The sequence below is a fragment of the Trifolium pratense genome, linkage group LG7 (assembly GCF_020283565.1).
Source record: "Trifolium pratense cultivar HEN17-A07 linkage group LG7, ARS_RC_1.1, whole genome shotgun sequence".
In the NCBI taxonomy this organism is placed as follows: domain Eukaryota; kingdom Viridiplantae; phylum Streptophyta; class Magnoliopsida; order Fabales; family Fabaceae; genus Trifolium; species Trifolium pratense.
This window is the reverse complement of record NC_060065.1, coordinates 45,466,567-45,489,896: the sequence shown is the minus strand read 5'-3', so window position 1 is coordinate 45,489,896 and position 23,330 is coordinate 45,466,567. Positions and strand designations below refer to the sequence as shown.

At 31.8% G+C, this 23,330-nt stretch overlaps 3 protein-coding genes and 1 non-coding gene across 4 annotated transcripts; 2 read left to right on the top strand and 2 right to left on the bottom strand.

The window, feature by feature from the left end:
* Positions 1 to 3,020: 3,020 nt before the first annotated feature.
* LOC123898496 (vascular-related unknown protein 4-like) lies at positions 3,021 to 5,087 on the top strand. The gene is made up of 3 exons (XM_045949469.1): positions 3,021 to 3,421; positions 3,965 to 4,009; positions 4,794 to 5,087. The coding sequence occupies exons 1-3, from the start codon at positions 3,074 to 3,076 to the stop codon at positions 4,938 to 4,940; spliced, it is 540 nt and encodes a 179-aa protein (XP_045805425.1). The 5' UTR covers positions 3,021 to 3,073; the 3' UTR covers positions 4,941 to 5,087.
* Positions 5,088 to 5,664: 577 nt separating this feature from the next.
* Positions 5,665 to 5,735, bottom strand: TRNAG-CCC. Its single transcript has one exon. It is a non-coding gene; the product is annotated as a tRNA-Gly (tRNA).
* Positions 5,736 to 10,817: 5,082 nt separating this feature from the next.
* On the top strand, positions 10,818 to 18,100 carry LOC123897813 (protein disulfide-isomerase 5-4-like). The gene is made up of 15 exons (XM_045948600.1): positions 10,818 to 11,062; positions 12,175 to 12,265; positions 12,449 to 12,543; positions 13,426 to 13,483; positions 13,593 to 13,777; positions 13,941 to 13,998; positions 15,084 to 15,124; positions 15,221 to 15,295; positions 15,461 to 15,517; positions 16,020 to 16,086; positions 16,214 to 16,354; positions 16,628 to 16,849; positions 17,384 to 17,536; positions 17,618 to 17,695; positions 17,794 to 18,100. The coding sequence occupies exons 1-15, from the start codon at positions 11,022 to 11,024 to the stop codon at positions 17,869 to 17,871; spliced, it is 1,440 nt and encodes a 479-aa protein (XP_045804556.1). The 5' UTR covers positions 10,818 to 11,021; the 3' UTR covers positions 17,872 to 18,100.
* A 519-nt stretch (positions 18,101 to 18,619) lies between these two features.
* LOC123899946 (early nodulin-like protein 3) lies at positions 18,620 to 20,753 on the bottom strand. Its single transcript, XM_045951214.1, has 2 exons — positions 20,414 to 20,753; positions 18,620 to 19,387 (listed from the first exon to the last, which is right to left on the bottom strand). The coding sequence occupies exons 1-2, from the start codon at positions 20,592 to 20,594 to the stop codon at positions 18,801 to 18,803; spliced, it is 768 nt and encodes a 255-aa protein (XP_045807170.1). The 5' UTR covers positions 20,595 to 20,753; the 3' UTR covers positions 18,620 to 18,800.
* Positions 20,754 to 23,330: the final 2,577 nt, after the last annotated feature.

Here is a 23,330-nt window from a genome sequence, read left to right as displayed (position 1 = left end):
CAATGCAAATTGAATCATTTTATGAATATTTCATAAATTTTGGTAATGGTACTTTCATTTTGCCAGAGACTACCATGCAACTATAGTAGTGCTACAGTTGGGGACTCATGCGCTATACTTTAAAACTCTTCATGTATGATTAATTTTACGGTGACTATGTCAGAATCACGTTGATCAACTGTAATTTTACATAAATTATATAGTATAGTTTTTGGAAAATTACGGTGAATCAATATAATTCTGACATATTCACCGTGATACTAAATATATAAGGTCAATCTTGTTTTTGAATTTGTCGTATCAATCCAAATTGATATTAAGTGAATTGATTTTATTTTATTCATACTTCTAGAGTTGACCATAATTTTTCTTATAATGTTATATTTTTTTCTAAATTTTTTCTTTTTCATTCACCGAAAATGTTGGTTTTAGTTTTTTTTTTTTTTTTTATCCTGGAGTGGTGTTTTTTAATTTTTTGTTTTGTTGCGATGTTCGTTTAATTCAGATTGATACACCAATATACTTATATATAGATTCAACTAATGACTAGTTCGTCAACATTATAGATCCGAAGACATGAATATTCTTACTACTTTAATTTTCTCACATTATTTGAAGACATTTTTCCATATTATGCTATTAACTTTGATATTTTAATTTTTTTCACAAATTAACCCGCTTTCATTTTTAGTGATATTAAAATTGTATTTGTATCGAATGTATTCTACTAATTAGAATGAGTGAATATCTAATGTCCTCTACCCATTATGTATCTACACTTTGTTTACAATTGAGCGGAAGATCGAACTCTAAACCTCTAACAGACTACTCAAATTACTCATTATTATACCAAACCTAGTGTATACTCGATCCCAAATAATTTTTGTTTGGTATGGTGCCACATATAAAAGTTGTTCCAATCAATTGATCAAATATTCTATTAATATGATTGGTACATATTTAGCCAATAGATTCTCAATAGAAATTAGATGTCTCTACTAAATTGGGGAATTGGTACATACATCGTATCTAGACCACATATTAAAAATATAAAAACAATCAACTTGTAAAATTTAACATTAGTTTCACAAAATGAAATGAAAAAAAAATACTACGTGTGGAGACTCCCAACAGAGTGAGTAGACATGCCAAGATAATGAAACAATAATAGAGTAACGTCAGCTAATACAGATAAAAAGTCCTTAAACAAATGGTTTAACGACAAATGCCAAAGTCATCAAGTATTTTAATTGTTGATAAAAGTAATGTTATAATGATATTTTTATGTTGATTTATTATTAAAAAATAAATAAATTTTAAATGAATGTTGCCTACAAAATATCGGTATCCGACCAATCGTTAGTTGATTTATTGGTGATTGACGTTGGACTTAATAGGATGAATCACGGTTCGATCTCCTACAACTTCAATCGAGAGGGGCTGAAAACTCTTGATGTCAAAACTGATCCTCGAATCAGATTAGACAGTCCAATGAACCGGATACTGATAGTGAAAATTAATAAAATAAAATAAAATAAAATACTGGTATCTAACTAAATTTTAAAGTGCCTAAAAGTTTATCCTTAAATATATTCTCTATTCTAAGATATGCCATTTTAGTTAAAAAATTACACACATGTTTTTTTAAGAAGTTACACACTTACACACATGTTAATATAGATAATAGATAGTTAATTTTATTTTTTTTCGATACAATAGGCAATAGCTGCTTTCAAGAAGTACACAATACATGTTAAATTTTCAAGATGCTTTCAAGAAAAAAAGGATGATGCCGAGGCTTTAGATTTTATCCTCTTCCTCCTTCTTATCTTATGATATATAGAAATAGAAATACACAATACATAGACTTTTAGAGGCGTGGGTGGAACATTTTTTATTTAAATAATAAATATTAATACATTAAAATTCCTTGTTATTAAAATAAATATAATAAATATATTAAAAATGAGTTATATAATCAATTACTAATTTGACATGGTTACTAATTTGACATGTTATTGTGTGGACTATCTGCAACTCTCGAAACAATGTAATATTTTGGAGGGAACCTTTTATGTTGAGTATCCGATAGATAAGGTGAAACTTTTATCTTAAAAATGGTTTCTATGTAAAATTCATGGCACCCCATGTTCCTTCTATGGATGGGGGATGCACCCTTTTTTATATTGGACTTGTTAGAATTTGCTTAGGGTGTGGAGTTAAAGTCTCGGTGATTCAGGTTGGTTCGAGGTCCTCTTGTTGTCTGTCTAGCTTTAGATTTATGTCTCTTTTTTTCACCACCAGTATCTGACCCACTGGATCGCCTAATCTGGTTCATGGTCAGTTTTGGCATCAAAGTGGTTACAGCCCCTCCCGATCGCAATTGCGGGGATCGAACAATGGTTCTTCCTACCAAGTACATCACCAATCATAACAATGCAAGACTTTTAACCTCTCACACTCGCTACATAATATAATTGAGGGACTCAAGTATCTTTCATATTTGTCACTATGTAGTATATATTTAACCAATAAAGTATTCATATTGTTGACTCATGGTATAGAAATTAGAATTTGATGATGGTGAGAATATAACTATAACCCCATTATCATAACTAGAATATAACTTCCATAGACTTTTTTTTGTTGTTAAATTAACTTCCTTAGACTTTGAGACATGGGAATAAGTTAAAGGAAAGAACATATTTCCAAACTTCTCTATAGTCTATGATAACTAATTAAATTAATTATTTAATGACTAATTCAAAGCATTAGTGGAAAGTTAAGTGTACCATAAAGAAAACTTTGGCATACAATCTTTGTTGGCTATCTGTCACTCACCATAATTAAAGGTCAAACTCTCAACTAATTTTAACTTCTCCAACTTCCATTTCAAGATTCCAAAGTCGTCATATATTTCATCATCATATTAATATAATATTCTAATATTATTTAATTTAGAATATACTCTTTTTATGTGCTTTATATATTGGAGACTTTCCCATTTTAAAAATAGTCACAAAACTCAATAAACTACATCATATTCATTCATCTAATTTTTCTTGTTGCTTCAATGAGTTCAATAAGCAAAGCTCCATCAAATAACATGTTAAGTTTTGAATCCTCAGAGGAGAGTAGTTGGACTAAGTACTTTGAGGATTTCTTTAACAATGATGATCATAATAATAATATTGATGATTATAATGATCAGAAATATTCTCTTAATTCTTTCTCTAATTTTGATGATGGCTCTTATTCCCTTGTCCCTGATGCTGCTGAAAAAACAATTGCTGATCAAAGTGCACAAGGTGGTATGGAGTATATTAAGAGATTGAGTTTCAAGAAGAGGAAGAAAATCATAACTAGTTTGGTTGATCATGATTTGGAAGATACTGCAAGTTCTCCTATCAATAGCCCCAAGGTATATATTTTTCTTCATCTATATAATATTTTTTTTTTCTTCCTAATTTTAGATGAGTTTAATTTAGATATTGTGTCGATGTAAAAGTTTTATACTGACAACTAATCTTATGTGCGATTTTAGAAGTTTTTACGATTAAGTTAAATGTTTTTAATAATTTTTTGGTTATGATTAATTGGTTGTATATATGAATTACATCAAATTTGAATTAGAAATAGTTATATGGAAAAATTATTTTTGTAATCCCTTAACTTAATTTTAAGTAACGATTTAGTCTTTTATTTTTTTTCTCAACATTCTAGTCATTTTATGTTTGGATATGGATTGGTCTCAAAAGATAATCATGGATTTGAAGCATGAAAAACCATATGAAAACAGGGATGAAGGACCAAAAATGACGTAAAAAAAAAGATAAAGAACCATATCGTTATCTAAAATTAAGTTAAGTGACTATGAAAGTGATTTTGCCTAGTTATATTTATAATTGTTCATGTAAAAAGAATTTTATGATTAATATTTTAGGCTTTATATATGAACAACCAGGTATTCAAGGCAAAAGAGAAGGAAGAAATAGACCACTTTTATCAGGTTAGTTTGATCAATATTCAATTTGCATTGATGATAATTATTTTCTAGGCTGCTTAATCTATTGAAGTTGTTCAACCACATTGAAACTTGTATGTTTGAAAGTGGTTTTTGGCTATAATTAAGTGTGGTCCTTGTCTATGTTATATTGATATTAATGATGTGTAGACCCTCTTGCTTTGTTTGTATATTTGTAAAAAGTAGTGTCTGCTGGTTTTGGTGACATGATGATTGATATCTTGTTCCTCTCTTTGCTTTTATCATTTGGTGTTCATATAAGTTGTACTTTCATTTGGCTACTTTGTCATTTGTCACCTGGATTTGAGTACTTCTTGTGCTCGTTTGTATTCACATCCAAATTCATATAAATAAAAACCGCAACTAATTTTGTGCTCTTTTTATGATATGAATGTAAAAAGAAAACTTGCACAATTAATAAATTACAATCAATCATCTATGTGACTTTAGAAATAGTTATAACTAAAGTCAAACATTTTGAATCGTCCGATAATTATAATCGGTTGACAATTTAAAGTATATTTACACTAATTAATCATGTATATAAATTTAATCCTTAGAATTTTGGTGTGTCATTCTCCTTTTTCCACTTTTCTTAATATAGAATGAAATAGGGTACGTATTACTCATATGCCTGTCTTCCGAGAGGTCACTTGGTTGAGGAATCCACCCTTCAATCTCGAGATACTCGGCTCGAGACCCAATTTGAGTACTACTCATTTTTTCTACTAAAAACAAGTTGTCATTTTAATGTGTTTTGTTTTTGTAGGAGAAAGGAAATACCCTTGGACAAAAAGATGAGAGGAAGGAAATGGGGTCTAATGAAATGGATACTAGTATTAGTGACCACACAGAACTTAATAAAAAAGGGCTTTGCTTAGTTCCTATGTCTATGGTTATGAACTATTTAGGTTGATTATAACTTTCATCACACAACACCACCATATATGTATTCCTTTCTTTCTGATGAACCATTTTTCTTAATTTAGTGCATGCTTGCACTTTGTATATACACAATGAGTTGAATAATTATTTTTCGTTGTCACATTTTCCGGCAACCAAAGTAGTACTATTTTTGTGTACTCTAATTTCTTTTTTTATATATATAATTGAAAATTGAACTCAATCGATAATCTAAAATTTACTCACACACCATGCGTACTACTCGTAACAACTATATGTTAAATAACATGCATGATGTGTGAGTGTTGTTACCAATTTCTCCTCTCGGATTTAACATGACATGTATAAAATTAAAATGTGGGTGGAGTTAACCGATTTTTGAATTTTTTAATTTAGTGTGTTTGAAATAATAAAAATGTTATTTTGTTGACATTTCAAAGTGTAATTTTTATCAAAATCGTATTGTGAGTCACACATCATACATGCTCAAACATATTCAACTAAATGAAAAGGTAAAAATTAACGATGAATTGGTTTAAGTAGTAATATGTTTAAATCATATTTCTCAACGAAAATTAGTAAACTATAAAAGTTAAAATATTTTCAGAATGTTCTGTAGACAAAGCATGCAAAATAAAATGGAAATGAACACAGCAAGACAAAAATTTCCTGGTTTGTTGCTTACCTTTTCCCAAAAAAAATGAGAGAATAATAAAAATGATAAAAAATAGATAATTTGCGCATCCAGGGAATCGAACCCTGGTCAGTACCGTGGGAGGGTGCTATGATACCACTACACCAGATGCGCTTTTTGTTGAAAAATGTCACTCTATTTCAAAACTAAACATAATATACAAGGTACAATAAGATTATTGAAAAGTATTTGCAACATTTTCTCCACACTTACTCAAGTATTAAAAATAAAGTATTAGAATGAATGTTCCTAGCACTTATATGGAGAGTGTGTTGGAGTGTGTTTGTTAAAGAGTGTGTTGCTAGTATTATTCTTAAACTAGATACATCAATTGTTCGATGTATCTAAAAAGTAACTTTTGCTTATAAATAAAGTCGGAGGGAGTAATAGATTTTAGGCTTAATTAGTAAAATGGTCCCTTAAAGATGTTTTTGGTTTCACATTGGTCCTTAAAGAAAAAAAGGTCTGAATAGATCCCTTAAAGACATATTCGTTAATCAGTTTGTTCCTATTCGGACCTTTTTTAGGGACCAAACTGATTAACGAAGATGTCTTTAAGGGACCTATTCGAACCTTTTTTTTCTTTAAGGGACCAATCTAAAACCAAAAATATCTTTAAGGGACCATTTTACTAATTAAGCCTAGATTTTAATATATGAAGAGTAATGAAGACTTCTAAAATAGATGTGCTAATGTTCAACCAAAAAAAAAAAATAGATGTGCTAATTAAGGTGAGTAATGAAGAGTTATTGTTCAGTTTTCAAAACGATAACGCAAGTAGAGGTGGGAATAGGCTAGGCCGAGCTAGGCTTTGCCAAGCCTAAGCCTGACCTGTCAAAAAATCGAAGGTCTGAGCCTGGCCTGTGGCCTATCATAGGCTTAAATTCTAGGCCTGAGCCTGGCCTTTTGAAAGTCTGATGTGGTCTGTTAGCCTGTTTAAAAGCCTATTTCATATGAACATATTTAAATAAATAATTATATTTATTTTGAAATATACTTATGAACTAATAAAATAATGTTCCATTTGATATTTTAGAGAATTTGACTATATATGTCATCATATTTCAATTCTAGTTTATAATAATACATTTATATATGTTAAAAATCAATGTAGATTAATAAACTTAAATTACTTAAAAAGTTAATAGATTTATAATTTAATCAAAGTATAAATTTTAATATATAAATAATAATCGTAATAAAAATATTATTCATGTTAACTTAAATAGGCCGGCCTAGTAGGCCTCAAAGGCTTTTTTAATGGCCTGCGGCCTGGCCTTTTTAGCTAAATAGGCTTATAAAAAAGCATTGGCCTGCTCTATTTAAAGAAATAGGCTGGCCTGGCCTGAGCCTATGTAGGCTAGGCCTTAAGGCCATGTAGGCCGGCCTGGCCTGTTCCCACCTCTAAACGCAAGGAACCCGAGAGAGCTTCCACACCTTGCTAATGCTCAAATGCTCCTTGAACCTCCTCCAGCCTTTGTCAACGTGGTTGACGTCGGCAGGGGCGGAGCCATTCACCTTTGAGGGTGTGCAACCCTGACTTTTGGAAAGTATTCTTACTAGTCTACTTTAATTAGAATTTGCACCCCTTGAATATTTGATTTTGCACCCTGCTGCTGCACCCAAAGACACAATCACTTTCACCTTCTGTCATTTCACTTTGGTGCTACACTTGGAGCATATGAACAAACAAACAAACTTCTGTCCCAAATATTTCAATTCTTTCTTGTATTAAATAAATATAAATCTGTCCTAATTCATTGTACCCGGAGTTCATTTTTTGGTACAATATTTGCTTTATTATTAATACTCTTACTATCATAAATATATTTTGCTAAGTCACGGGATGCTAAAGGTCGTAGGTTTGATCCTCAACTCTATTTTAATATATATATATATATATATATATATGATTTAATTACTTAATTGGTCCCTTAAAGACATTTATGATTTCAAATTGGTCCCTTAAAGAAAAAAAGGGCCAAATTGGTCCCTTAAAGACCTTGCCGTTAAACATTTTAGTCTCTTCCGTTAACTTTTAACCCCAAAAGTATAAGGTGGACCAACACTTCAGGTGCTCCACCATAGACTTCAATAATTTTTTAATATTAACCATTGGATTTCCTTATCAAAAGAAAAACCATTGGATCTTGAATATCTATTATATCTAATAATGTACTACCAACACCTTGTTTTATTTTCCTTTCTTCATCTCCTTCCTTCCGTCTTCTTCATAAACTTCATCAACACAAATCCAGATTTTGAAACACTTAAAAACAAAAAAAAAACTCAAAAACAAATTCACGGGCAGAGAAATTGAAAGAGTAAAAAGAAAGGAAACTGAGAACAAAAACCAGTAACCATAAACACCTCCATTTTCACCTATTCACTCACAATCATCTTCCACTTTCAACAATCACAACAACCATCTTCCACATCCATCACAAATCAAACGAAAAAACATAAACAATAAGAGAAACAGAGACAAAAAAAATAAAATCAGAATGGATTTGTGGCAAAGTTGTGCATATGTTTATATTGATTTTGGTTTGGTTTTGAGTTGGATTTGTGGCAAAGAATAAGAAATCAGAATGGATCTAAGCTTTTTATTTTGAAATTGTTTTGTTTTTATTTTTTTATTTTGCAGGTTTTGGGGTTTGATTTATGGTTAGAAAGTGGTTTGAGTGAATTTGGGGTTTTTTTGGGTGTTTTTAGGGATTTCTGTTTCTAATTTGAGGATTTGGTTTCTTTTTTGGGGTTTGTTTGATGAAGTTGATGATGAAGATGAAAAACAAGAGAGAGAAGTTATAATCTTTTTTATTTTAAATTTTAACTTTAAGTTTTTATTTTAAAATTAAATAATTTACCTAGTAAGCAGCCATGTAAGCACCCATGTGAGCAGCCACGTAAGCATCCAGTTCCCCACCTGTAAAAATTAACAGTTTCTGGACGGAAAGGACCAAAATGTTTAACGGCAAGGTCTTTAAGGGACCAATTTAGGGATCAATTTGAAACCATAAATGTCTTTAAGGGACCAATTAAGTAATTAAGCCTATATATATATATATATATATATATATATATATATATATATATATATATATATATATATATATATATATATATATATATATATATATATATATATATATATATATATATATATATATATATATATGGGGTTTGCTAACTTAGACTCACCTAAAAACATGAAGGTCTAAGTTAGCAAGGTGCATCTTTTCACTTTTAGACAAAAAAATCTTGACATTTAGTTATTTTATACTAGAAAATTAAGGGTTAGTTAGGTAAATTTCATTAAATGTTGGTGCACTTATTTACTAATTTACATCAACTTAATTATAAATATATGCAATCTAAATAAACAACATAGGAAATCAAAAAATTGACAACTTAAGAAAACATGTTACTCAACTTTGAAAATGTGCACCTTGCTAACTTAAATTTTCATGTTAAAACATCAAATCAGTTTTACTAAACTACTCTTGGCTTGAAACTATATTAAAATAGTAAAAAATGGTGTTTTGATCTAAAGTGAAAAGGTGCACCTTACTAAAATAGACCTTCATGTTTTTAGGTGGGATATATATATATATTGCTAAAGTGGTCATTTTAAAAATCCAAAAACACAATGCATGTGGATTAAACCAATTTCATGTCAAACATGCTTAATTTTTGTGAATAGTATAGTTTGTTCCCAAATTTAACACACATAACATAATAATTTATTTTTCAGTTTGTGGGTAATTAATATAAAGTTAAAAAGTTTGCACTTTAACCGACTATTTCAACTCGATTGAATCGAATCAAACCAACATGTTCTTCCTTATTTTGATTTGATTCAAATTATGCAAGAAAAAACTATAAAAATTAATTAAACCGACTATAATAATTTGTCCAGTCTCATAATCAGTTGCAAATCAAACAGGGTACAACATAAGTTGTCCTGTCCAGTCCCATATTTTTTAGCAGATCAAACGCACCTTAAGGAATTTATTTTTTTTATCAAGTAACGTAGTGGCTAGAAATTTCACCTTAAGATGGATAAGTGAATGACTGGGATTGAAACCCGACCTTCTTCTGCATGTATCTTTATCTTTATCTTCAATCATGGAGAAACTTTGGAACATTGCAACTAGGGGTGTACATGGATTGGGCAAATCCGGTCAAACTCACTCAATTCAATCCCAAAAAGTGGGTTGGGTCAGGCTAGTGGGTGGACATGGATTTCAAAAATGAAAAACCCATAAAAAATATCGGATTTCGGTTAAAACTGAACCCAACCCATGAAACTCACTGACCCACTAGTACTATGTATTTTGAAAAAAAAAATTATAAAAATATTAAAGATTTTGTCATTTGATTATTTGATATTTTTATAATGAAAATAAATTATACTATTTTTTATGAAAATAAAAAGATTGAATAATTTTTATAAACAAATATGATAATTAATCGCACTATTTTTTTTTTTAAAGATTGAATAATTTTCATAAACAAATATGATGATTCATCATTTAGTCATTTGATATTAAATAAAAAAAGTAAAAAAAAAAAAAAATCATTTGGATAACATAACACACTATCCAACCTATAAATTAATCGGTTTACACAAAAAATTGGTGATTATTTTTTATAGTGAAAAAAACTTACACTATCTTTCAAGAAAATAGAATGGTTGAGTTATTTTTATGAAAAAATATGATGATTCGACAATTATATATTTAATATAAAAAAATAGAAAAATAATTTGGGTAACCCGCTACCCAATCCAATCCAACCCAAAAATTAGTGGGTTTATCCAACCCGGCCCACGTACACCCCTCTAATCCGACCCAATCCGGAGAACACTTTATGGTTTGGGTTTTGATTTTGACCAAACTCAATCAAATCCGGCCCACGTACACCCCTCTAATCTATTAAAAATTCTAATGTTATAATAAATTCACAATTCATTGATGTGACTAATATGACTCGTGCGTGAACGCACGGACAAGACGTCTAATAATATTAATATATTGTCTCCATCAGCTGAGCTAAGCTTACAAAACAAATATTAGGAAAATATTATAGTAAGTAATTGTTTTTGACAAAGTGACGCAATCTAATAAAAATAAAATAATAAATTGCGTAAAAAATAAAAATAATAAATAAAATAGTAGTACGTCATGTTCGTTCGTTGGTGCAAACGGAGTGTGCAGTTAAGCTAAAAGCTCATTCTTCTCCTTCCTTCCTTCGATCTATCTATCACGAATCACGATTGATTATCATTACATTCACATTCTTCACCACTCAAATCTCATTCCTTCCTTCCTTCAGATTTGAGTTTTCATTTCCATTTTCATTTTCATTTTCCTGGGAAAATATCACTTTCTCGTAACCATGACCACTGCAAGCAGACTCAAATCCGTCGATTTTTACAGGTCACAATCAAAATCCCCATCATCATCATCATCATCATCATTATTATTATTTTCGAATTTTTTTTCATTTCGCGTTTATGGATCATTTTCTGATCAATGCACTTGCGAATCTTCAGTTATTATAATGCCGTTAATTTGATCATTTGATCATATATCATGCTGTTTCTGATTGCATTTCATTGATTGCTGGTTATCATAAACCCTAAGCCATTTATCTTGGTTGCATTTGCGTGTGTTTCGTTGTGTCTGTAATTTAATTTGATTTTTTTTATCTTGCTATGGATTAAAGGTTTTTGCATTTATCGTTAATTTAATTTGATCTTTTTTTTTTTTGGTAGAGTAACGATTTGATCTTTCATATACTATCACTATAAACTGATTATACACTGTTACTGAACCATGTTCTAACATTCATTTAGTTTTTTTTTTTTTTTTTGAATCAATCTACATTCATTTAATGAATGGCTTATTAATTAAATAAAATCAAATGGCTTATTTACTATTGTGATTATATTTAGAATTGGGAAAGAAAGGACTCTACAAATAATGTTCAACAAACTCCTCCAGTCTCGTGTATATAAGCAAAAATTCAGTTATAGGTTTATTGAATAACCGATATATCTAGTCCATTTTTAGAGCAGAGGGAGTATCTTTTATCATTGGTTAAAATTTATATGGGACCCACAAGATTTGGTGGGATCCATATGAATTTTAACCAACACTCTGTTGGAAAATGTGTGTTGTTAGCACTTCTATACACTCTATATTTGCTAGAAGCAATTTAAATTTCAATATGTGAATATCCTGTCATTTGTACTTCTTCCCTATTTTTAAATTCAGCTGGAATTTGGGACAATATAGATTAAAAGAGAGATGTCTGAGACTGAAATAGAGGATATGATTGGTTAAGATTGACAGATATATTGAAATTGTAAAAAGAAAGGTTGTGAATGATATATATCTTATTCTTTGGGGGAGAATGGAATAAGAAAATAATAAGTCACCCATGCGAAAGGACTCAAAATAAGTAAAGTTTGATTTCGGAATGCTCATCTGACATTATCTTTTTATGGATAGATATAAGTCATTTAACATTTTTCTTCTGTTTACAGAAAAATCCCAAGAGATTTAACTGAGGCATCATTATCTGGAGCAGGGTTATCCATAGTTGCAGCTCTCGCCATGGTGTTTTTATTTGGAATGGTCAGTAGCTTTTACAACTTTTGTTTTATGTTTGTGAGACATGTCAACCCTTAACATTTGAATGCATGTGCTCTGGATTGATATACACTCTCTATGCCTGAATTTCGTTTTGTCAAAGTTTACTGCATAAATAGTTGTCAAGTACTATATCATATTGATATATATCATGTAAACTTGTTGCAGGAACTTAATGAATATTTATCTGTCACCACCACTACATCTGTGATTGTTGACAAGAGTTCTGATGGAGACTTTTTAAGGATAGATTTCAATTTCAGGTAGAAGTCTATATATGTCATTCTGATCTTTATTTGAATATGATGTTTCTCTAAGGGTATGCTTGAAAGAGAGGGTTTTGGAGAAAAATCAAAGGATGGATAACATGCTAAATATATCACTACAACTAAATATGGTATAAATTTTGAATTTTTTAGAATGAAACCTATTGCCTTGACCCCTTGTTAATTTTTATAAATACTTTGTACCCCTCTTAATTCAAAAATAAAAATCTTACCCTTCCTTTATTTTCCTTCCAAAACCCTCAACCAAACACCGTAAGGTGTCTACATGTGATTGTACATCCAAATTATTTGTGGCTTCATGTTTTGCTAAAATGAGCTTGGCATAGTGCATAGACCTTGGGCTACATAATCTTCACGAGTGGTGGCTCTTTTTGTCAAAATAACTCTATTCGAAAGTTTATGATGGGTACCTGCTTAGGTGTTTTGATAAGTTTGTTCAAGTAAATATTGGTTAATACATTGCAGAAAATGGTTGTAAGACTTCTTATTTGATAGAAATTATTATCATCAAGGAAGTGGTTAAAACTTTACTGTTCTGTATTAATGATGTTGATATAGTTAGCTTCTTTCTCCCTTTAAAGGTTATTTCAACTGGGAGTCGATGGGATATTTAAACACTAGAAACCAGATTTTGTTCGGTATTGCGATGATTTGTGAAATTAACATGAAATCCTGGATTGCCAAGGCGATAATTTCATTTCTCATATTCATGATTATTTTCTGAGTTTCAATTCCTTGATCAATTCATGTAGCTAGTTGTAGTATTGTTTTAAGTACGTTTGGTCAATTTTGGCTATTTATAAGCTCTCCTTTTCTCTCTCTGTTGTTTCTTGCTAATGGCATCAAGTTATCTTGTAGTTTTCCTGCACTCTCATGTGAGTTTGCATCGGTCGATGTGAGTGATGTGCTGGGAACAGTAAGTTTCTATTATTCCATCTGATCGTCGCTAACAAACATATATTTGTACTTCTGGTTTGAAAAATATATTTGCTACTTGTCCTTAATTTGTTACTTCTTGATTTCAGAACAGGCTGAATCTAACAAAAACAGTTCGCAAGTTTTCTATTGATCCAAATTTAAGACCCACGGGGCATGAGTTTCAACCAGGCCCGGCTACCAACGTCATTAAGCATGATGAGAAAGTGGATGAAGAATCCCTTGAAGGTGCTTTTGTATTCACGTCAGACAATTTTGATAAATATGCTCATCAGTAAGTGAAGTTGAAGAGTTTATTTTTATGAATTTCATTCGATTTCATTCGATTTCATTCAATTTTTATGAATTTCAGTTATGTGAAGTTGAAGAGTTATTTTCCTCTCAAATTGCACAATAGTTGCACATTGTTTACACTGTTTTCAATAATCTTTTGGCAGATTTCCAATTACAGCTGTAAATTTTTATGCTCCTTGGTGTTACTGGAGTCAACGATTGGTAACTATTTCATCTTCATTTCTTTCTTCCTCCTATATACACACACACATGATGGATTACAATAAATACAAAGATTACCATTACCTTACTTTACAATATTTACATGTTACTGTACCAAAACCATAGCTGCGGTATTTGTAATATTTCAATCACTCTCTGTGAAGTTGAACCATATAGATCATCTGCACCATGATTGTTCCAAATGTAGCTTGTGCGATGACCCCACAATTACTTGGTGAAAATATTTACCAGTTGATGATTTGAACTAACAAAGGTAGTGGTAGGCTGGTAGCGTATTGCAAACCATCAAGAATGGATAATATGCAGTGTTTTATTGATGAAAAGCTAAATGCAGAAGGGAACAAGACTCCCAAGTCCATACTACCCACAAAACTACGCTCCTCAGAGAAAATGCAATTTTCTGCCAGAACAGAAATGATACTTTTTGTTACCTCCTCTCTCACCAAATTATCCCATATAACAGAATTCCACCAACATCCCCCGGCCCAATCTCTCCACCTACCACCCCTATCCTTTTTTCCTTGCTTTCTATTCTTTCTCACATATACCCTCCACACTTTTGTTCCCCCTGATTCTCATGAACCATGACATCAGCTAGTGCCCAGGGGCCTATCATAGTGTCTCCAAATAAAATATTTTCTCTAATGAAATTATGTTTGTCTCAATATGCATATACTCCCGTGAAATACTGGATTTGAGACAATTTGCAGTGCAGTTTGCTTATTACATGAGTGTTATGTTATCTATGTAAACTCTCCACAATGTAGCTCGTAAAGTAACTATTTGAGCCAACTGAGCTTAAATAGCTGATGTCATGGCAACTTAATTAGCTTCATAATTTGCTTCTGCTGCTGACCTTGCAACAACACTATATTTCTTTCTTTTTATGGAGATAAGGTTCTTCAGATGCATGTACAATGCTTGAAAGTGGATTATTTCCTGTATAATGGTTGTTGAAGGAGTTTATTTATATAATATACTTTTATCTCTTTCCTTTCATTCACTTCTGTATAATGATTGAAGATGGTTGTTTATATATCATTCTTTTATCTCTTTCTTTTCAGAGACCTTCATGGGAGAAGGCAGCTAAAATAATAAGAGAGAGGTACTCTACCTTTTGTCTCTTTCGTAAATTTTGTAACTAACTCGGCATCACTTTACTGATTCAGTGTTTTGTTTGTACAATTGCATTTTTATTTAGACATGATCCGGAAATGGATGGTCGAATATTTATGGGGAAGGTAGATTGCACTCAAGAAGGAGACTTGTGCCGGAGGTGCCTTTTTTCTTATGTTTTTTGAACAGTTCACTTTCTTGCCTGAAAAATTTGTAACAATAGCCAGAAATTTATGGTCTTTCTTTCTTTTGCTATTTTTGTTTTCTCATTTTTCATCTGTGCTACTTATTTACTAATTTTTTGTATCTTGTTACCAATATCCAGGCATCACATACAAGGGTATCCGTCCATTCGTATCTTTCGTAAAGGAAGTGATATCAGGTACAATGAAAAATCCTTTTTATGGGGGAAGAATTAACACTTGTCCTATTTGGATATCATGTGCTTTATTATCTCTAATATATATCACATTTTCCCACGAGAATGATATAAGTTCCTTTACTTTTCAAAATAATTTATGGGGGTGGTCGTCAAAATTGTGTCTAGAATGGGAGTAGTGATCAAAAGCATTTTAGTGACAGCTACATTAGGAGGATGTAAGGATGCAATTATTATTGGTCGATCAGCTTAATAATGAAAGAAAGATATGGGATGTGAATTACCCTAACCTTAACTTTGGGATGTTTCATTACTATTCCTCCACTAACTAGCAAGTGAATCAATTTGATAAGCAATGTCAATACTATTTAGTAAGATCTATATGATTAATATCTGGATAGTTTTTCTATATTTGGATCCTGTACCACTTTGATCTATGATTGGGTTTCTAAAGTTTTGGATCTCTTAATATATCTAAGTATTTTGAATCTTTATCCAATTCCAGAAGTGATCACGGACATCATGAACATGAGTCCTATTATGGAGATCGTGATACAGATAGCCTTGTTAAGGTACAAAACGTATTTAATTTAAATTTGCATGATCTCTATTATGAAGTGTTTATGCTTTTAAATGTATTGAACATCACTGTTTATCATTAAAGTACAACATACCTGATATGAAGTGTTTCCACTGCAGACAATGGAGAATTTAGTAGCATCTCTCCCTTCAGAGTCTCAGAAGCTAGCTTTGGAGGATAAATTAAATGTTGAGAATGCAAAAAGAGCAGCACCATCAGCTGGAGGATGTCGAATTGAAGGATATGTACGTGTCAAGAAGGTAAACTTCCATAGGGATAAAATTAACCTTCTAGTGTAATGTGGAAGGAAAACTCCTTTTTTGCTTCCTAGTTTTCAGATGTGAGTGTTGATCAGGATTCTTTACATTGCTCTTGTTTTTGAATTATCTTTTGCTCTTTAATAGAAGTTTCAGTTATCAATATTGTAACAGAAGATATAAATGATAAAAGGCATATAACCTATTCTGTTTCCTTCTTTCTGTATTTTAAATTTAAATGTTATGCTGAAATGTAAGTTGTTTTGCACTCTGCAGGTTCCAGGAAACTTGATCGTCTCAGCAAGATCTGATACCCATTCCTTTGATGCTTCTCAAATGAACATGTCGCATGTCGTACACCATTTATCTTTTGGAAGGAAATTGACACCTAGGGCTATGAGTGATCTCAAGCGTTTGATACCTTATATTGGTAACAGCCATGACAGGCTGAATGGTCTGTCATTCATCAATTCACATGATTTAGGAGCAAATATTACTGTAAGTTAACATTTTTGCATAATAATCTAATTTAATAACTTTTTTATCTGACCATGACTTTTTATGGTCTGCATCAGGAATCCATATTGTTAATGGCAGGTTGTATTGAACTGCATGCATCTGTAAGAGCGAGATGCAATAGATAGCATGAAAGTATAGGGTCAAATAATATTTTAGTTAGTTTTGGAGGCTATTATAGTCCTCTAATCCCTTCTTTAAAATTATACCTCATGCCATCCCAACCCCAACACCTTTGTACGACAACTTGGGTCTTCCCCCTTATCCTCTCCGCTGTATGGTTCTAAACTGTGCTTGCAGTCGTGGTTGCGGTTACGCTGCGAACCTTGATTTTGCAGCTAAGTGTAGGAAAATGCAACCAATGCCGCCACAATTGCAGTTGCAATGAGTTTGCAAAGACCTCTAAAATGTTTTTCTGTATGAAGGCTGATAACTACAGAAATATGAGCATCTCCAACACTTGGAAATTTATTGATGTCAAAGTATTGCACATTAATCTAACTTCTGTATGTGCAGATGGAGCATTACCTTCAGATAGTTAAAACAGAAGTGATTACTAGAAAAGATTATCAATTAGTTGAGGAGTACGAGTACACAGCGCATAGCAGTGTAGCACACAGTTTACACATTCCTGTTGCGAGGTTCCATCTCGAGCTTTCCCCCATGCAGGTCTGCATACGAAGATTATCGGTTTCATTGAGTTTCTGCTCTTTTAAATTTATTGTTGATTTACTGTGTTTTATTGAGCAGGTCTTGATAACAGAACAGCAGAAGTCTTTTTCACATTTTATTACGAACGTTTGTGCTATTATTGGGGGTGTTTTCACGGTTTGTATCTCAGATACTGTGGCTCTATACTTTTATCAATATACCAAGTTGTGGCTCTATACTTGTACTATTCACTATTTGTTTCCTTGTGGTTTCAGGTAGCTGGAATTGCGGAATCGATTTTGCACAACACTATTAGGTTAATGAAAAAAGTTGAGCTGGGCAAGAATTTTTGATAGATAGTTGGATTTTTTATCTAGGTTAGGGTTCTTGATTCACTAAACCTACTTCAATGAGGAGGTCTTTCGGAAGATTGTTATCTATAGATACGCTATATATAAAGCATAAAAATGTAGCGTTAGTGTTTTTCTTTTCATTTGGTAAAATGATCATGACATGTATTGCGAGCACCACCATATTTTTGTACTTGGTAGCGTTTTGGTAAATAGAATAATTAAGAGCTGATACCGGTGTTAGTAAATGCCAACGCCATGGTGGTATGGCGTGACAAATCTTTGCCAACCACCATAGGCAATTTGTCAAGCAATGCTAACTATGGCAGTGCCATCATAAGCTGCAATGGCATGTTTATATGACAGATTTTATCTATGTTTATATTTTAAACATAGTTTGAAATAGATAAACGTGTATTTTAAAGCAATATTATAATTAATTTTGAAAAGAAAAAATTAGTAATTTTAATAATCAATCATGAAATCTTTGGACTTACATAGTAATGATTAGTCACTCCATTGTGGCTATAGTAGCCACTTTCAGCGAAATTGGTTGAGATTATAAGACATTGTTTATACATTATTAGCTCAAGATCCTATATTCCTACTGCTATTGGTTATATCAGCTTTGATTGTTTTCTGATTTGATTTTTATTGTTCTTTTGCTTTTGACATACCATTAATATTTAAAAACACCAAGATAAAGAAGGAAAAGAAACAAATAACATCTGACATATTCACTGACACTAACTCCTGCATAAAATATGTTTATTTATTTCAAGTTCAACTTATTGAATATTCTTACATTGTAAGAAGCACACAAAAGGGTACATAACTATATAGATTACCACCTTATTTCTCACTTCTCCATGAGTGCTATGAGAAGAAAAAATAAATAAGTTATAGAAATCGTACTCAACCACTCATACTTTTCACTTGGAAAAAACCAGAACTGAAACCACGAGTGCTCCAACAGAACAACCAAAGCTAACCAAGATTGAAGAAGCAGTATTAGGAGGAGGAGGAGGAGGAGGTTCAGAAACAGGAGCTGAAGTTGGAATAATTGGATTTGTCACATCAGTCCCTAGTGGTGGAGATGAACCTACTTGCTGAATAGGTGGTGGAGTTAAACCTACTGGTTGAAAGGGCGGTGGAGATGAACCCTCTAGCTGAGAAGGTGGCAGTATAGGAACTAATGCATCTGATGAGTGTGAGGATAATGGAGAAGGAGAAGGAGAAACAGAAACAGATGGTGAAGGAGAAGGAGGAGTGGTTGTTTGGTTTGTGTTTGAGTTTTTGTTTGTTCTGTCAGCAAGTACAATCACCAATAGCTTCTCATTCTTGAGACAGTTGTTTTTGTTTCCACTTATGAAGTAGTGAGGTCCTGATTTATTGAGTTTGATTACTGTGTGGCCATCAGAGGATTTTGCAGAAGATGGTGCATCAGTGTTGCAATTTTCATAGTCTTGTTGGCTGTTTACTTGAATTATTGAATCTTGGCCAGATTGGTAATTGAACACTGCAATTGAAATATGTGTAAATTGAAATATTAGTGCACAATTTTTTTTATAAACAAATGAACTTTTTTCTTTTCTTTTTCTGAATGATTGTATTGTTTTACTTATTAGAATTTTAGCATTCTAGTCTTGGAAAGCTTTAAGAACACATTGTTTCAATGAAAATAGATTTGTCTGTGTGCACAGCCTCTGGTCGTGGTACCGGTTTGAGAGGGGTACCTACAAAAATTACTCCGATAACAAAATCAATTTGAACATAAGATAACAAAGAATAAGGAATGGTAGGAACTTCGAGTAGGGAAAATGATGCTTCATTTTATAGGAAGTGAACAAGCTCCTTCGTGGTCTTTATGTTTTGGGCCATAGGGAGATAATAGGTTAGATATTCCTCTGGTTGGTCCAGCGTCCTAGTACATCAGCTCTAGGCTCAGCCGATTAGTAGACCAACTCCATCCTGAAAGATCGAGTGCTCTATCACGCTACACACAGGCCTTTGAGTTAGTTTGCGGTTGGAGTTAGCAAACACATTCACCTTTTAAGGTTTGCTACTCAAATGGCTATGTATGTACTAAATTACTCAGTTAATCCGCTAATAATCGACTGAGCATGAAGATGATGTACTACGACGTTGGACCAGTTGAACGAATATGTGAACCCATTATTCATATGGACCAAAATATAAAGTCCATGAGGGAATCCATTCACTTACCATATAAGGAGCATCACTTACCCTATTTTAGGTATCTCTCATTCTCATATTATGTTGAGAACTGATTTTAGCATCAGAGTGTCTTTTGCAGGTAACTCTCCTCGGACCTACACCACCACATAAGCTACCCACGCCGACAAATCAACCTTTGTTGACCTCCCTCGAGATTGACTCGTGTTTCCAGACGATAACAAGATAAATAATGAAGGATAGTAAAATTATATGGTTTTAGCAAAATAGTTAATTGCATATCTAAAATAATAATTTAAAAACTAGTTAAAATGGTTTCATTTTCTCCCTGCCTTTAGTAAAAACTCACCTAGGGAGTCTCCTACTTGAAATCTGCTCTTTTCTGCCCATTGATTGTAAGGGTTGGCATTAGGGTCACTTGGAACACTCCAACCATTTTGGCCTCCAACTACAAATTCATAGGCATCACCCTTTTGCATCAACACCAAGAGACAAAACAAGGCCAATGCATATTGAACTATGGTAGCCATTGGAAAGGATCAATTGAGAAGATGACTATAGCAACAAAATGATGGAAATGTTGAAGCTAGATTGATGCAATAAGTTGAACCATGATAAGGGTTTTTGTAGGTATCAGATGCATGAAAACTTTACAAAATGTGGCAGTGAAGCTTATGGAACTTTTTCTTATTCTTTGGTTTACTTTGATTATGGTGCAAAGCATAAGTTCTCTTTCATTGTTAGAGTTTGAGTCTCTTTGAATCTTTCACTTATATATGCTTTGCTTATAGACATCTTTTTAGAAAAAACAAAATAAAAGAAAATGCAGAGCTTATAGATCATCTCATCATTAATTTCAATTTCCAAACATGTTACAAGATCAAGAGGACCTCCGATCCTAATGAAAGATATGCACTTCTTCTTGACTCAATTATTAACAAAAATAATTATAATTAAAAATAGTGGTTGACTCATTAATTTTTTTATATAATAAAAAAATAATTGTATTTTCTAAACTATCATCTCTTTGAGTAAAAAAAAACTTTTATGTCTTTCCATTTAAGTTTAACTTAAATGCAATTTTGGTCACCTTATTTTCAATTTTTTGCAATTTTAGTCCTCTATGTTTAAATTTAAGCAATGTAATGTAATGCTGATATAGCAAGGTGACATTGTACATAGTGCTAACGTGAGCTGATGATTAGTCATCAAACACGCGGAACTTTTTTTGTGATTGCAAGGTCATAGATTCAAGCCCCTCATATGATAATTTACGAGTAATTTTTAATATATTTTTTTTTTAAAAATGTCACATAAGTTCCACGTGTTTGATGACTTATTAGCTCACGCAAACATTATGTATCTCGTCACCTTATCATATCAGCATCATACTGCCACATCATCAATATTGAATGTCAAAATGGACAGGGATCAAAATTGCTTAAATTGAAAAATAAGAGAATTAAAATTGCGATTTAGAAATAGAGGGACTAAAATTATGTTTTTGTATTTAATTTTATATGAATGGGAATAATAACATGATGCCTTTCTCTTTGCCAGCAATGATGACTATTGATGGGTCCCCAATTTCATTCATTTTGTGCTTGACTTATATAGGTGGTAGATTAACACTATGTAAGCATTTTTCTGTGCTTTTTGTTCGAACATTTTTAAGAGTCGTAACCTTTAGCCTTCTCTCCTTTTTGACACCTCTTCGTAAATGTCATTAACTTTTGTCAATGATTAACTAGTATAAATCTCATGCTCTTGCACGATTGGAGAAAAGATATACTCCCCGGACACAAATATAAGAAAAAAAACACTTCAAATTTTGGACACAAATATAAGCAAAAGTCAACTACTTTTAAACTAATTAATACTACTATTCCTAATATACCTTTATTTAATCATTTCACTTTTTAAAAGTTTATGTGATTTCCAATGCATAAATCACTTTTCAAAGGGTAATATAGTAAATTTAACCCATGTTTTGCATTAAATCAAGAAAATTAACTACACTTAACTAAATTTCTTAAACACCGCGTAAACGGATATTTTTTCCTTATATTTATGTCCAGAGGGTGTAGAAAATAGAGGTGTGAAATTCTGAGACTTGTTATTAGAGAAAAAATATTATAATTCTTTCGATTTTTGAGATCTATATTATAAATCAGATACATTTGTTATTCAATAAATTTAAAAATTAATTTTTTTTTATAATAAAAACAAGGAGTATCTTTGTGTCAATTGTCATACAATAGTCATTGTTAAAGTGTAAGTTTTTTAGTTGTTTAAATCATTGTTAATATGAAAATGTTTCTTTTTCTGATTTAAAATATCTTTAAATGAGAATTGAAAACTTTAGGCTACAAGGAACATTCATCTTCATAAATTAAACTTATGACATGATATTATAACTTGGCAATTGGCATGCACATTGAATCCTAATTATGTTGCCATGTAATTAGTTTGCACTTTGCAGCCTATTCTCAACAATGTTGGCAGCATTGGATCATTGATAGAACCAAAACAACCTCCAAATCATGATGGATCAATTAATTAATCACTTCAACTACGGTTGAACAAACGATTAATAAATAAAAAACTATTAAGAGTATTTTAAAGAAAAAACAACAAACCAATTGAACCAATCACTCTTGAACCATGGTTCAAACAAATTCAACCTAATTTGATTTGATTGTAGGAGGTTGAAAATAAACTGTGATTATAAGTCATTTTTCAATTTAATCGGTTCAACGTCTCATACTGATATGATTTTCACAACAAAAATGAGATGTAACCTTTACCTACAATTTTCATATAGGCCTGCGACTGATACATCAATTGTAGTTGTAACCTTTACCTACAACTATATGAGATGGTAGTTTTTTTTACCATGATATTGGTACTAAGTTTTGACTGTGGTTGGCGATGACTAATTTCCAATAGGGAATTTGCGCGGCATACAAGGTGGGTTATCTCCTTCCAACCGAATTTTCTCCATATGTATGAGGCAGAAATCAAACTTTAATAGTTTTTATTTATGGTGAATCAAGGCATTATATATTCCTACGGGAACATTTTACTACGCAAGGGAGATATTACTCCCTCCGTGACACTATATAAGAAAAAAACTCCTTTTTAGGTTTATTGTTTTATTAATGTATTTAGTCTATATTAGAGACCAAATACATGAAACAGTTAAGGAAGTCAAGTCACCCATCATGCGCACGTTATGTGAGTTGATCGATTGATGATATTTATGA